Raw genomic sequence first — 16,209 nt, 5'->3', positions numbered from 1 at the left:
ACATTGGTATGGAGAGGGCAGAGGAGAGAGGGGGGGATGTGCAAAGAGAGATCTCGAGGGTAAAACCTCTTTTGGGCTTGTTTACGGTTGTGCCCTGCAATAATATTTATGCATGACGGGTCATTCGAACCCGGTGTCCATCAGCCTTTGTTTAAACCTCCCGAATTGAAAGCCATGGACTACGAAATCCTGGAGGAATTCTCAGAATTATGCCCCTGCATTATCCTACTGGCCCCGGTGCCATCTGCGGCTCTGGTCAGATGTTCTCAGGAAAATATTTTGTTTTCGATGGTAAAAATAAAAAAATAAAAAAGCGCACACACATACACAGAAATAAACATGAAAGATGCATGCCGTGCCTTACTGGAAAAAAAAAAAAAAACACCAAAGGATTTATTTTCCTTTTTCCTTTTCAGTTAGAGTAGGCCAGTCAGAGGCAGCTGTGTGTCGAGAGTTCCTTTCATAGATCCAATTCCATTTGAATCGAAATAAAGTAACAAGTATTCTGACACCAGGAATAGGACTTGCACTAAGACTGCGAATATATAATTTAAGCAAGACTACGCAGAAGCCTATGTGGAGAGGCTATGTTTCTGAGGGCTTAAATTGCTTTTGCACCAATATAACAGTGATTAGGACTGAGAGGAGCAGTTTGCAAAAATTGATCCTGAAATGTTAAGGTAGAGAAAAGAAAGGGTGGCTGAGTTTCTGAGAAGAGAAGAAACTAGCAATTGTGGATAAGAGGATTTTGTAGCGATTGGATTTGGGAAGACAGCTGACTGTCCAGGTAAACACATACATAATGCATCCAGGTACACTTAGCTGGATTAAAATACCCCGGGTCAGTGCTGCTAAACCTCTCAGTTTTGCTCTTGTGTGCAAGGGCTTCTTCAAATCACTGCCTCAGTACCAGCAATTAATGCAACCCCATATCTTTTTGAGACCCGGTTTTAAGTATTTAAAATTTTTTTTTTGACATAATACAAGTGTCTTGGACGACATGTTGCAGAGAAAATATGGTTCTGGAGATTAACATCAGAGAATGAATTGACAGGATTTGAAGGGGGCAGGTTGTGATTCACTTCTGATTCACTGAGGAGGATGCGCTGTAGCGTTGGTAATTGCGATCCATTGCTGACCTGCCCATTTTCCTTCAGATAACTGAAGAAAAAACAAAAACAAATCTACAAACTGCTGCACCATTTTTATTCCAGCTTGAAGCGTTCACCGTGTTTAAAAGCGTCAAATCAAGTTTTTGAGCTTTGCATCTTCCTTTGTGAGAAACTGAGAAAAAAAAAATGTACAATTTAGCACTCCTAATGGCAAACAAATGAATCTTTTTATATCCAGAAAAATTATGCATCTCAGCGGCGGTGCTGAGCCAGCCTCTGTGTGAAAAATGCCCGCGGACTGGACTCGGATGAAGGATGAAACTCCGGATTGGAAAAATGTTGCTAGGAGACCTGACATCAGTTGTTTTTTTTTTTTTTTCTCTCTCTCTCTCACATTCCCCAGCCCACGTGTGTATTCGCTCGGTATAAAGCCAGCGGGAGCTCTCGTCCTTCAGAAGAAATCACCGAGAGGACTCCCCTTTCAAAGAGGGGAGAAAAGATTAGGAGGTGTCGGCTAAAGTCTCACACGTGGATTTTTGTTATTTTTTTCCCCGCTCCCTGTATTCAGTTTTTTTTTTTTTTCTCTCTCCTTGATTCCGGGAAGATCCTGTGCGGCATGGGGCATGCTCTGACGTTTCTGTCCGCTTAAGGATTTTGCGAAATTACTTAACACCTTAATGTCTATCTGCAAGTCGAAAGGAGCAGACCTTTGCTGATTGCTAGCCATATCTGCATTTAAAACTCTTCATTAGCTCTTTATTAGTTTTTTTTATTTCTCCCACTGAAATGTGGAATGCCACTGAACTTCTCTTCAACCTGTCTGAGGTGAACGGTTCCATGGACGGGGGTGAGGATGGGGAGCATCCGTTTTTGACGGACGCCTGGCTGGTGCCTCTCTTCTTCTCTCTCATCATGCTGGTGGGACTAATCGGGAACTCCCTGGTCATCTATGTGATCTCCAAACACAGGCAGATGAGGACCGCCACCAACTTCTACATAGGTGAGTGTGAGACTCTGGCCGTAAGAATCCTGTGTGTTTGTTTTCTGATGTTTTATCGCACTTCCTGGCATTGCAAAGCTCCCCCATTCCCCCCCCCCCCCCCCCCGCCCGCGAGCCTGCCTCAAACTCATCCCATGCCGCAAGCTTGGTTATTCCTTCCTCTGATTTAATACGGCCGTCTAGACGCAGCCAGGTGAGTGGTGACTGAGTGGAGCAGATCTTTCCCAGCATTTTGCTTTCTGTGGTACAGAAAAGAGTGAAGAGTGATAGACTAAAGTAATTAAAAAATTTTTTTTTTATTTATTTATCTGGGTTTGTTTAAAACAATTAAAATGTAGTTCACTGAACCTGGAAAATTCACGGTTGTGGCTTGCGGATGCATAAAGATATTACACCTAGCAGGAGACGGAAGACACACGGACCTGCACGTGTGCGGTCAGCAGCATTATACACTGCATGTGCATTGATACCTCACCGACTGCTCATGGCTAATGCAAAATAATCAAAAGGAGCCACAAACAAAAAAATTCAGGCTGTAATGACCATTCATAAATTATTGCTTAGGCAATTAGGCAAACCAGCAACACAATCCATTATGCCTGCATGTGTTTGAAAGGATTACTGAACCTGAGTGGATTATGCGAAATCCTGAATCAGCAAGACGAAAACAAAAACGAATGCGAATCTGCAAAGCGATAGCACGCGTCCCATGGCTGCAGAAAAAAAAAAAAAAAAAAAAACAGGTGCATAATGTGCTGGCCTCTGACCTCCGCGGCGCGTGCGAGCACGTGAGGGGCGGAGGAGGTAAACAACAGCAGGTCGGATCTGCGTCGAGGCAGGGGGTCCGAGGAGACCGGCGAAGCAGTCGCAGCCTCGCCGTGCCGCCCGCTCCGTTTTAATGCCTGCTCGCCGCTCGCCGCGCGAGGGGAGATAGAGCAACGTTACACGACAGAGACACGACACGTTCACCGGCCCTTAGACAAGAAGCTCTTGAAAATGGCCTTCAGCGTCCCTTGTCTTTGCATTTGTCTGTGCCTGGCCTTCAAGAGCCGTTTTCAACTATTTGACATCATGCCGATATCTGAACCAAAATTGATCTCTTTTAGTTTTTGTTGTGGGTCGCAGGCTTCTAGATCTAGTCTGTCTAGGTTTGCACACTGGATACGACCTTGGATGTTTGCACTTGGGTCAAACATTATGCAAACGTTGTGCAAACAAACATGATATATAGTTTACAGAATGTAGCTTGGCAGTGGGGTTTTCTGGAAATCAGGCAACTGGGAATGCTGGATGGGGAAAGAAATGCAATGTTTTGATGTGATTGAAAGATGAAATATAGGGCTTGGCTATATTGGCTAGTGGGGATGATGAATTATTCTTGGGACTGAATACGACAGAAAGAATTATTGTAAATGAGCTGGAAGATTAACTGTTCAAGGATCTGTGTAGAAACTGCACACTTTCAAAAATAAATAAATAAATAAATAAATAAAAAAAGCACTACGTGGCATATGTTTTGCTCCATCTACCTGCTCCATTTAGTCAACAAATCACCCAGCAATGGCTGAGCAAAGCCGGTCTGTCACACATGCTGATTTTTATTTATTTGTATTTTTTGAAAAGCAATATGAGGATACAGCCTTTTCCATCAGAGAAATGGGTGTAGACATGCTCTATTTTCCAGCTGTGAACCGTAATGTGTTGGTAAACAGAGGACAGAGAAATCACAGATTTTAAATGGAAACATGCTGTTTTAAAAATACATGCTGACGTCTTTTCCTGGGGGAAAATAAGTTCTGTCATTTTCAGTTTTTGCCTGCAAGCACTCTTGAATTGTGAGACATTTGGACTTTTTTTCCCCTCTCAGTCATTTTGGTGGCTGGTCTATGTGAAGATTTATAAAAATTTGTCCAGAAACTTCCATTTGGGCAAATCAGAAACATCACAACACCCATTTTCATTCATTGCAAATAATGATTTCCAAGTTTTTTGCCCAGGACCCAGTCAAGTCAATATAGGATAAACCACAGCAGTGGTTTACAAGTGTTTGTACATTGCTTTTTAAATGTCTCATATTTTGCTAAGAAAGATATGTAATTAAGAGTAGAATCCAACCATTACAGTGGACATGCTAGGAAGTGAGGTGTTAGCAGATGTTTTGGTTGTATGAAGCAAACTCTATCAATTATTTATAGATACTTTCCCTACAGTACGTGACATTTTTAATAAGTGGATAATCATATGTTTGGTTAGACCACCGATTCTCAGCTTTGGTTTTTGGGCCACACCTTTACAGTATGCTGCATTTCGTTCTGGCTGAGCTGTTAGTCAATTCTGTTTCAACAAACCTTTCTTTCTTTTTTTTTTTTTTACCCAGATTTATATTTTCTCTCAGTTTGGAACACCAAAACATATTTCAAAGCACATTTCACCCTTCCCCAGTCAAGCACATTCATCAAACCCGTCGACTGAGCTGTGTTGTCATAGCACCAGAGTACAGAACACATGCCTGATCAATCACAGGAGTCACAAAACCTAACCTGGCTGATTTTGTATGCCCTTAACAGACAACTGGGATAGGCAAATTCTGAAAGTTTTTTTTAGTTTTTTTTTTTTTGGAAATGGAACAAACTGCCCTATATTATAAATATGTGGGTTTTTTTTAATAATATAATGATTAATGAAGTAATATATTGCAACATCTGAAGGAGCAAATAATATGTACATTTACCCATATAGTGTGAAGAGTGGTAATATCCTGATAAATATATTTAATTTCAAAATCAGTTTGTAGACAGGGTTTCTCAGTCTAATGAAGGGTTCTGGACTAGTAAGACCAGCTTTGTGGAATTTTATGAAAGGATACTGTAGGTTCTGTTTTCCAGCATTGGTGCTTGTGAGCAGTGCTGTGTACTTGGACCCTATATAGATATAGATACGTATATATAGAGATTCTGAGCCACAGCTTCCTTTAATGTGTTTGTTCCCTAACTGTATGCTCCTCTCCAGCTAACCTGGCAGCCACAGACATCATCTTCCTGGTGTGCTGTGTCCCCTTCACTGCCACACTCTATCCCCTGCCCAGCTGGATCTTTGGGGACTTCATGTGCAAATTTGTCGCTTTTCTCCAGCAGGTATGTACTGTAACACTAATCTGATGCAACAAGATTGATGATTGGACAATGTTAGAAACCTTGATCACTACTTGATCCTCAAACAAGATTCACTATTAGTTATCACAGATGGAAATTTACTGAATCAAAATGGATCAAGTGCTGTCTCTTATCCATGGACCATAGCCTCAGTGCCCTACAGGATCCATAGCTGTAGCTGTCCATTGCTGTCTTCTATGGGCAGTGATTTCTGAACTGTCTGCTCAATGCACAAAGCAGCAATCAATTTAAAGAGATAGCGCAGCTGAACTATGATGGTATTCTGATGATCATTTGTCTTCCTCCGCATCAATCCAATCAACCATCCTCCTCCTGCTCCTCCTTGTTCTTGTTCTTCTTCTGTTCCCTTTAATTTCTTCATCCTCTTCTATCAAAGCCCAAAATGCGGACAATTTGGATGACTTAAAATATATATGAGTAAAATATTGAAGAACTAAATATTTAATTCAACATATCACATTCCTCTGAGCCCACCTAAATCAAACTGTAATGATTCGCTTGTGATTTTCCAGCCCAATATTCTCTGTCATTATTAAATAACCAGCAGATCAGACACATTTGAAACTGTTGAGATTTGAATAAAAAAAATTTGCATTTCAGAGCTTGAATGGGAGCACCAGTTTCTACTTTATATTTAAGGAAGGATTAAACAGTACAGTTTTAAAGTACTGGTATATAAGCTTTCTAAATTCCATTCAAATTCTTTGCTCACATATTTTTAGGTCAAAACCAAAACAAAATTGATACGCATCGATTACACATTTTTAATAATAAAATAAGTAAAAATTGATATTTTGAAATATCACATTTCAATGTCTCGGTCATCTCTATATATTTTGTTCAATGTTGATATTCAAACAATATTATACTTTACTCACACTGAAGATTGACCTTAATATCTGTCATTTTTCTGTATCATATAATAAGCCTTACAGATATAGTCAGAGGCAATTATAAATGTTTTTCATACAGAATGTAATCATCAGTTTCGTTTAACTAATTCAAAGACTAGACTGAAATTTTGTGATATAAATTATAAATTGAATGTAATTTCTCCTTTATTGTAACTGAAACTTGGCTGATGGGAAGATAAAATGTTAAAATTACAAGCTGGGGAACTCAGCAACTTGGGTAAAAATTGCAACAGCAAATAATATGATCTCTTGAACTCTCTCTATGTCTCTGTTGTGGCTGATTCCTGAGTACACAGGAAGACACCACTTATACACAGACAAAAACATTTAGTGAGTCGTCTGGACATCTTCAGGACCCACTACACGCAGTAGATGTTCTGATTGGCTAAAATAAATAGCACTGAACCATCACACTTACTATTTAACCTTCTGCCATCTTCTACGTTTGTACTTAAAATGTAATTAATTTATAATCTTTTTTTTTTATTTAAAAGTGAGCCCTCAGCTATAGGCTTTGTCAAATTATTTAATTCTCTGCTAATACCTTTTGTGGCAGCACATTTAAATTGAAATGTTCTGCTTTGCACAGGGTTGGGAATAGAAAAAATACAACTGGAGCTCTGATTGAGGCGATTGTACAAGCATCATAATTTGCTTTTCGTAATTCTTTTTTTCTTTTCTGATTTGACTCACTAGAACATCCACTGGACCATCAGTCATTGTAATAGGTTAATGACTGCAGGTCATTTCAAATTTGTATTTCAAAGGGATTCAATTCAGAGAAGAATGCTTTTCTTATAAGTAGGCTCTCAGCTAGACATGATGGAAGCCTTCAGGCCTCAAAGGGCATTAGGATAGCTCTCAAAGTGCATGATGGGAGAACATTTAACTTACCAATTTAAATAAATCTTTGACTCCTCAAAATACTTCAAATTGTAAGTTTCATTTTAATGACTGGATTGCAGAATACTTCTCTCTAACTTTTACATGTTTTTATAAAAGGTTCAAAGCTGGAGAAAGGGTAGGCATTAATGAATTTGGCTTCACCAATTTTATATAAAATTAATTTTACAGAAGGTATGTTACCATGGGAACTCGTCAACAGCCCTTTTCCTGATCAGCGGTCTCTATATGGCATATGCAAACATATTACCAGCACTGGGGTATTTCATTAGGCAGAATCAGACATTGTGTGTGTGTGTGTGTGTGTGTGTGTGCGCGCGCGCACGTGTGTGTGTGCGTGTGCATGTGCGTGCGCATGCGTATGTTGGGGGGGCTAGGGTTGAGTCCCTGCTAGGTCTCTGCTGTTGTACCGTTCAGTAGAGTGCTTAACCTGGATTACTCCAGTAAAACACCCAGCGGCACTCAGCTTGATTATTACTGGCTAGAGATGAAAACTAGCCTTCCACAGGCACGGCCATTTTGTTTCACTTTCTGACAGCTGAATGTTGCAGCTGCTTCTCTAACGCAGGATTCCTCTAGGCCAGGGATCTCCAAGGAACACCATGTCAGTTTCTGAGTTTCATGGAAACTTCCATTATCTATACCCGCTTATCCTGAGCAGGGTTCGGGGTGGTGCTGGAGCCTATCCCACCGTGCATTGGGCTAGAGGCAGGAATACACCCTGGACAGGCCGCCAATCTATCGCGGGGCACACACACCATTAACTCATACCTATTTGCAATTTAGAGTATCCAGTTAGCCTACCTCCATGTATTTGGACTGTGAGAGGAAACCCACACAGACATGCAAACTTCACACAGAAAGGCCCCAAGCCGAGATTCAAACCCACAAACTTCTTGCTGTGAGGCGGCAGTGCTACCCACTGCACCACCGTGCCGTCCACTTTTCATTCATTAATTATCCCAATCATTTAGTAATTGATATTTTAGTTACAAGACCGTTTCTGTGTCCCCAACATGAAATATCTTATTGTGGTCTAATCTACCGCTAAACCAGCATAAGTGTATTCAGCCAATTAGCTAATTTAGCCAATGTAATTGGTGACAAAAAAAAATCAGCACACATACACACCAGCTCTGCTGCAGTGGCATTGGCCACCGCTGCTCTCGACCAATTCTTTTCCTCCTACCTTATCTTCATTTCTGGGGCATTTAAAATTTAAATAGACACAGCCTTGGCTGCAAGTTCAGGAAGAAGACATTTTAAAGACACTGCCAGGACCACAGCAGGGATTCCACCCAACACCTTAGCAGTCTCGACTTCTTTTATCTGAATCTTTTTTGGCCTTTAGTCTGAAAATATGTTGAGCTAAAGCTGTCGGTGCAAAGACTGTCAAGTACTTCAAATTCTGACGTTTTCAGAGCTGCAGTGCAGAGGTCTGTTGTTCTACGATGACATTGCTACTCCCTCCCCCCTGTTAAGAATACTGTATTGTAGTCACGTCTGCCAGATGTCTGAAGATTGAAGCGGTTCATAGTTAATATCCTGAGAAGATCTCTTACAAAAATCAGGTTGTTGAGTGAGGTGGGCTTGGTGGGCCACCAGGGGGCAGTCATCCCTCTGAACCAAGCAGAAACTCTCTGTACAGTCACAAGGAGACGTGTGTTGGATGAGATTCTATACTGAGGCCCTGATTCGAAATTCCAGGGCACCTATTGTGAGCAATGAGTATAGGGCTTAAACCGGTGGTGTCTTTGTCAAACTGAATTACAGGGGCTTCGATTCTGGCCACCTGACTGACACTACAATCCGATTTGGTGCTTTGCTTCTTTGGGTTTTTGCAGCAAATGAGAAATGAATTCTAGGATCAACAAAAAGGTTGACATGCTGAATACTGGAAGATGGGTTACCTTGGGGAGCAGAGGAGATAGATGGAATTGGGGGGGGGGGGGTGCCAAAGTGGGGGAGGGCAAAATGAATTTCTGATAATTTGATGGGAATGACAAATACTCAGTCTTAGAAGGTTCAAGTACAGGTGTAGAGCAAAACATGGAATGAGAACCATATGCTATCCAGGAGTGGACAGCTGCTGCAGTTGAGTGCTAATCAATACATTTTTCGGAAGCACCTGCCCTTCTGGGCAAATCCCATTCAGAAGGAGATTCGTATTTTTTATGGGTAGTACATAGCGATTAGATAGCAGTGAACAATTTTAATAAATACTTGTGAGAGTGGGCAGTGTTAATTATTTCAACGGGCTGGAATTTTTCCTTTCCGGAGTTTTGCATACGCTATTCAGTCATTGCTCTAGTTTAATTAATAGCCAGCTCCCACACACATTCAGATTTCACCGTGTCCTTGCGTGATGGAGAGAAAGAATAATGGACAAAGCCTCCCACCAAAAAAGTGGAAAAAAATAATTAATTTGGAGGCTTTGTTCTTTTCTTCGGCACCATGGCACTTTAAATATGACAAACTATTCAGTATTATACGGCTCAGTGAATGGTTTCCGTTGCTTTAAAACACAGTGGGCAACACATTAGTCTCATGCTGTCTTTGCTGTAGTCCTGGTTACTATCTCTAGACTACATTTCCCTTTCCCTCTCAGCTTCCATTCTCTGTGTTTTGAACTTTGAGTAGAAAAAAAAATGTGTCACTTTCCGTACTGTATGAATGAAGGCACCTTTATACAACAAAAAAAAAACCTTTCAGTGATGGCACCCTTCCCTTCCTGAGCACTCCATGAGAAAATCATTCTGCAATTAAGCAGCCAGTGGTCGGGGTCACTGGAGTCTGCCGGTTGTTGTGATTTTAAAAAAAACAGTATGCCTTGTGGGAAGTGTAGTTCCGAGGCGTGACGAGATCGCGCCGTTCCAGGTCACCGTCCAGGCCACCTGCATCACGCTGACCGCCATGAGCGCCGACCGCTGCTACGCCACCGTCTACCCCCTCAAATCCCTGCGCCACCGCACCCCCCGCGTCGCCATGATCGTCAGCGTCTGCATCTGGATCGGTAAGAGCCCGCCAAGGCAAGAGCTGAGCCGCCGACGGCATTTTAAAAATAAATAAATAAATAAATAAATGCCAGCTTTTGAATCCAAGAATGTAACAGAAATAACTGGGGGGAAAAAACGTGCCTGTCCGTTTTAATTAAAGGGAAATAGCTGTCATTCCAGCTAAAAGCCTAAATTCCCCTGTGCTCTGTTGGTGAACAGTAGGCCTACAAATACACATCTGGTCATTATCTTTTGTGCACATACCTGACATATTTTCCTCTTGAAGTATTTCAAATGGATATTCACATAACGTAACTGTCTGCGCATCACACATCATTCTATTTATCGCAGCACTTGAAAGGTGTTGCATGTGGGCAGATGGTGATTTTTAGGAGCTAGTTATGTACTAGACTGGACATTAGCCTCGTGTTTCTCTAGAAAATAAAACATATTCCAAATCTGTATTGTTTTTTGTCTGAACTAACAAAAAATGCCTTGCTATCATGAAGGAACTGCTTTGATAAACTTTACTTCACTTAAAAACACACGGTCTCTTTTTGCTTCTAATAATGCTAGTACATTTATGTTGTAGATTTATGCATTTACTACTCCTACAGTAAGTCATGTGTTAACAGCTAATATTGGTTCTGACCCAAATGACATTGCAGTAGGATTTTCTTATGCATTTTTGTGTGCACTATTGTAAGCATCTGATAAATGCTTAAAACAAAAAAGCAAGGCGGCATCATATTGGTTGTCGCTTTCTCTGTCCTGACTGAGTCCTTTTTGGTCAAGGGTCCTTCATCCTGTCCACGCCCATCTTCATGTATCAGCGGATCGAGGAGGGCTACTGGTACGGCCCCAGGCATTACTGCTCCGAGGAGTTCCCCTCCAAGGCCCACGAGAAGGCCTTCATCCTCTACCAGTTCATAGCCGTCTACCTCCTGCCCGTTCTCACCATCTCCCTCTGCTACTCCTTCATGCTGAAGAGGGTTGGGCAGCCCGCAGTGGTGCCCGTGGACAATAATTACCAGGTATGGAGGTAAAATGGCTTCCCCCAGCTGCGTTTCCTTTTTGCCTCCTGCTGTGCTTTCATAGGTTGGATAAACAATTTCGGTTTGAAAGGGTTCCGCTTTTTCTTTTTGATCTTCAACATTAAGCCCCTCGTTGACAGTATTTAATTTTATTTACTGTGCCGTGGACACGGTGTGAGGAAGGAAAAACTGCTTTTAATCACAAAAGAAATTATGTCTTTGGTGCCTTTTATGTCTTTATGAATTTGTGCCTTTGTAAGAAATTATGGAAAACTGTAAAACTAGACAAACAGTTTCACTCATATAATTCGAAAACACGTTGAATGGTCATTTTGTGGAAGTAATTAAAACTTTCTGAGATCATTCTCACTTTAAATTTGTGTATACACGTATTTAGAGTTTGTATTACCCTTGCTGCGTGTATTGTGTTGTTGTGTAACCAGATTTTATATTCTGTGATGAACTGTACTGCTGCTCAGCTTGCAAAAGAACTTTTAACCTCCCTGAGTCTAACCTTGTTAAATAAAAGCTTTACATAATAAATTTCTCTTCACTTTTTCATAAAACATAATCGAACAATAGAATATTCAAACTCGAGCAGACAAGAGCTGGCCTTTCTGCCAATCACGGCTCATCTGGGCATTCACCAATAACAAAAAACAAAAACAAAAAAAAACTTATAATTAAAACTATAATTAAAACAAATTCAGTCGGTCTGATCCAGTCAATATTTTTCATTAACTTTGTTATTCTGTATATCAGTGTTTTTATTGACATTTTTGTGTTGATATGTGAGAACCTTTGAGTGAAACTGCAATTGAAAATCACACGGCAGACAAAAGGCCGGGAGCAAACTATTCAGTTTTCCCCTTTGCAGGTCCATCTCCTCTCCGAGCGGACCATAGGCATACGGAGCAAGATCTCCAAGATGGTGGTGGTGATCGTCCTCCTGTTTACCATCTGCTGGGGCCCCATCCAGCTCTTCATCCTGTTCCAGTCCTTCTATCCCAACTACAAGGACAACTACACCACGTACAAGATCAAGACCTGGGCCAACTGCATGTCCTACGCCAACTCCTCCATCAACCCCATAGTCTACGGCTTCATGGGGGCCAGCTTCCGAAAGTCCTTCAAGAAGGCCTTCCCCTTCCTGTTCAAGCAGAAGGTGCGGGACAGCAGCGTGACGTCCCGCACAGCCAACGCCGAGATGAAGTTCATCGCCACCGAAGCCACCGGCGAGCCGCAGTGAAGGACAGCCGAACAGCAGGTGGCGCTACAGTAAGCAACGCGAGGCCTCTCTGGGGTTCCGTTAGGCTGGAAACACAAAACACAGGCCAGGGCATTGTGGTGAATATTGAAAGGGGTGGCTGCATACTGCTAATGTGGCCAATTCTGTCATCTATCCTACTGCTGCCACTAGAAAAAAATATATATTACCAGGCAAAAGTATAGGATAGAAACTTAGAAGGAGTTGTGGGGATGTGGCAGGCTTGTCTTACAGAATGAGAAGGAATCAGATTTATTCATGAGTTGACTTTAAATTTGTCTGTAAAATACTTCAGCTTGTAAATATGTCTTTACTGGCCAATGGACAGTTGAGGAGGAGAGCTTAGTTTTCTGTGTACTGTACATGCAAATATGTGTGGAACAGTACTACTAAAGGAAAAGAGGGTGACCTATTTATTTCAGAACATTTTTTTGTAGGTGGGGAAAATATTGAGTTAGATGCGCTTGCATAACATTCTTATAATTTTAACAAAGGATCATTGTCACTGTACAGGAAGCAAAGATAACAGCAAAGATAAGCAGGCATATTCACATATTTTTACGAATGTGGGGCAATAAAGAAATGTTACTTTCCCATGCACTCTTAGTAATGGGGTTTTGATGCCCTCAATAAAAAGAAAAGAAAAGAAAAAAAAACACAACACACACTTCAAGTGCTCTTTTCCTTCCCCTACACCACATTCAGTACTGGAAATCTGAAAGACCTTCTTTCGTCTAAAAATAGTCTTTTATTTAATTACATTTCATATGAAACTGTTTTCTTACTATTAGCGTTACAGCTAATTGAAAGATCTTTTTTTTGTCTAAAAATGGTCTTTTATTTTATTTAATTTCATATGAAACTGTTTTCTTACTATTAGCATTCCAGCTAATTGAAAGATCTTTTTTTGTCTAAAAATTGTCTTTTATTTAATTTAATTTCATGTGAAACTGTTAAATTACAGCTAATAGAAAGAAAACTACAAATAAGCCATGTTCAAATGAAAATTTGCGTTCACAGCAAATGTGTAAGAAATAATAAGACAACATGGCACTGGGTTTGTTTTCATTGTAGATTCATTCATCAAGGCTTGGCAACGTTCTCCTGGATATTTACATGAAATACATAGTTAATATCAGCGAGGCAAAGAAAAAACAAAACAGGGCAACAGTCGGTATGGATTAGTATCGTTTATCATTCCAAATGGTGACAGGCGTGTCAAGATACGCGCCTGGGCGTGATAAATGGAGAGCTGGAACAGAAACAAAAGCCAAATAAACCGCCGTTTATCTGGAAGCCGGGCAAATTGAGGATTTCAGAATTGGATTCCCCGGCCCGTTGGTCTGGCGCTCCGTAGGCATTTAATGCGCGGGAGCTTGCTCAAGAAAGGAGGCTGCCTGACGAGGCGTGGAGGGTGTTGGTTCCGCGCCGACTTCAACACCTCCCTGTGTACACAGGCTGCAGGTTTTTGGCCGTCGCCCCCCTATCTATCACTCTTTCGATGGAAATTTTTTTTTTTTAATCTCTGCTTACAAGCTTTATCTTGGGTGACTCAGACCGTCATTTCCTGTCCCGTTCGCCCGTTTGATCGTTCTAAAAAACGTAAAGCGCGGACTCCTGTACTCATATTCGATATTCCCTTTCTTATCTGTTTCTTTTTTTATTTTTTTTATTTGTGTGGAACATGTATTAAAGTGTTCTGGCGTGTATGTTAACACTAAAGTCCCCATTTGCTATCACAGCGAGGCCGTTTGTATTTGAATTTGCATGGCACCCGCTGCACCCCTCTCCTACGGCTGTTAGGAGATTCCCTTTTCTGCCAAGGCCGGTTATGGGTTCGTAAACCTGGGGAAATGAGTCACGTTTTTAAAGCAGGAGTTTTATGTAAATGCACAAAAATGCCCCCTTACCACAAAAAAAAGAAAAAAAAGAAAAAAAGCTTTCTGTACAAACCGGGGGAACTAACGTACGACTTGATTAAAATCTCAATGCTGTATTCATTTAAACATGGACAGAAATAACCATTCAGTAATGGCGTCTTTCAAAGATTATAAACGATACAATATTGGTTTTTGAAAGTGATGGCCCTACGGCTATTTTTTAAATTTTTTTAATGGCCATTTCAATTCAAACACGTTGCCTTGGCTTTTTCAGTTCCATCCCAAGGGGAACATCATGTTCTCAGGAGCCTGCAGAGCAGAGATATGCAAATGCTGCGTTGCGAGGGCCAGTGCATTGGAACAATCCAGAAGCTCAATTTATTGCCATGACATGAAACATTAGTTGAATATAATTAGTTCCCTTGGGAAACTAGGAGACGTTAAAGAAAATGCCTACGTCTGCACGGTAACTACTACCAGGTTTACCTGAAGACTGCACGGGCTCGAAAGCTCCCACAATCCGCGGATGGTTAGACCACCTTCATGTGGCCCCCAATCTGTTGCCTGAAACAAGACATTTGTTTCAGCGAGACGCCGTCTGTCTCGAATGTGCCAATGTCGTTTGTGTCCGTGTGCGAGACGCAATCGACAAACTGTCCCGCGTGTGTATAAACAGCATCAATCTCGCTCTGTTTTCTGCTCTTGAATAATGGCGATAAAGTTGTTTTCACCAGCTGCGTAGACAGGTCAATCCGTAACTTAGGCTTCAATGGTATATACAGTCATACGTCTTTGTTCATTTGTAACTTTTGACACATTTCATAAACATCCAATTAAATGTTAGTTCTGTTAGAAGGTAATAGTGCTGTATCTTCAATCACGGTTTTTTATTTATTTATAGCATTTGGAGTGGAGTTGATTGCAAAAGATTGATTAAAGAACTAGACTGATGTGATGCTTTCAAACAACCGCCCAAAACCTTCTACCATTTCCACATTTGTGTCTCAACATCATCTCAGAAGTCCAAAAGGCAATGCCACACTTGTGTCAAATGTTAGATTCACGTGTTACATGGAGACATTTTAGCCTGTTGTTGCTGTCGTTCTTCATGTTTTTGTCTGTGCTCTCTCTCAGGTTTATGAATAAATGTACAAATGTGAAAAGACGCCTGCCTCATCCGTGATTTCTGCTTAAGACTAATAGACTCGGCCAAGCTCCTGCAGAGTACAGAACACAAGCAGCGATTACTTACGGCACTGTGAACAGAACCATTATCAAAATGAATTTCACAAATCACTCGCTTCCTGGTTTTTTTTTTTTTTTGCCCACTGCTGTGTAAACCGTGTGAAAACAAATCAATAAAAACAACAAAAAAAGTCCATAATATTTTTACCGCCAGCTAAAAAAAAAAAAAAAAAAAAAAAAGCAAACAAGCTATTTACACAGAATTGATTCATTTGGACAAATCAGACCTGTCAAAGGAAGAGTGTGTGATGAAGGTCTTTTGCAGGCTCCGACAGGAGTAACAGGGCCTCCGTTCAAACACATGAATAATAATGGGATTTTCTTACACAGCTAATCCGTACTTAATCAGGGATATTGATTTCAGCTGTTGCACTGACTCCAGTCAAGCCAATGGTCTACCCACATTGGCTGGCAAAGTCAAAGTTTTGGTTTCGGGACACTGCAGGAAAATAATTGACGTCACCTTCCAATGAGGCACAGCGGTGCTGTGGGATGATGTCATTTCCTGTATGCCCATGAGCTTCACATCAGAAGTAACGTTTAGCATGAACTCAAGGAGTGAGGCATGAATTCGTAATAATATTAGAGGAGTTCGTGCCTCAGTCCTTGTAGGAGGGCAGATAAATATGGGGGATGCTACCTTTTTTTGGGCTTGCTGCAGTCTTAAGCCTAGTTTATGCTTTCA

At 41.1% G+C, this 16,209-nt stretch overlaps 1 protein-coding gene across 1 annotated transcript; it reads left to right on the top strand.

Annotated features, from left to right (window-relative positions):
* The first annotated feature begins 1,499 nt into the window (after positions 1-1,499).
* Positions 1,500-15,444, top strand: kiss1ra (KISS1 receptor a). Its single transcript, XM_035421044.1, has 5 exons — positions 1,500-2,112; positions 5,122-5,246; positions 9,980-10,115; positions 10,894-11,132; positions 12,010-15,444. The coding sequence occupies exons 1-5, from the start codon at positions 1,899-1,901 to the stop codon at positions 12,379-12,381; spliced, it is 1,086 nt and encodes a 361-aa protein (XP_035276935.1). The 5' UTR covers positions 1,500-1,898; the 3' UTR covers positions 12,382-15,444.
* The last annotated feature ends 765 nt before the right edge of the window (positions 15,445-16,209 follow it).

This window comes from Anguilla anguilla, chromosome 6 (genome assembly GCF_013347855.1).
Source record: "Anguilla anguilla isolate fAngAng1 chromosome 6, fAngAng1.pri, whole genome shotgun sequence".
NCBI classification, from domain to species: Eukaryota; Metazoa; Chordata; class Actinopteri; order Anguilliformes; family Anguillidae; genus Anguilla; species Anguilla anguilla.
This window is presented reverse-complemented; position numbering and strand designations above follow the sequence as displayed.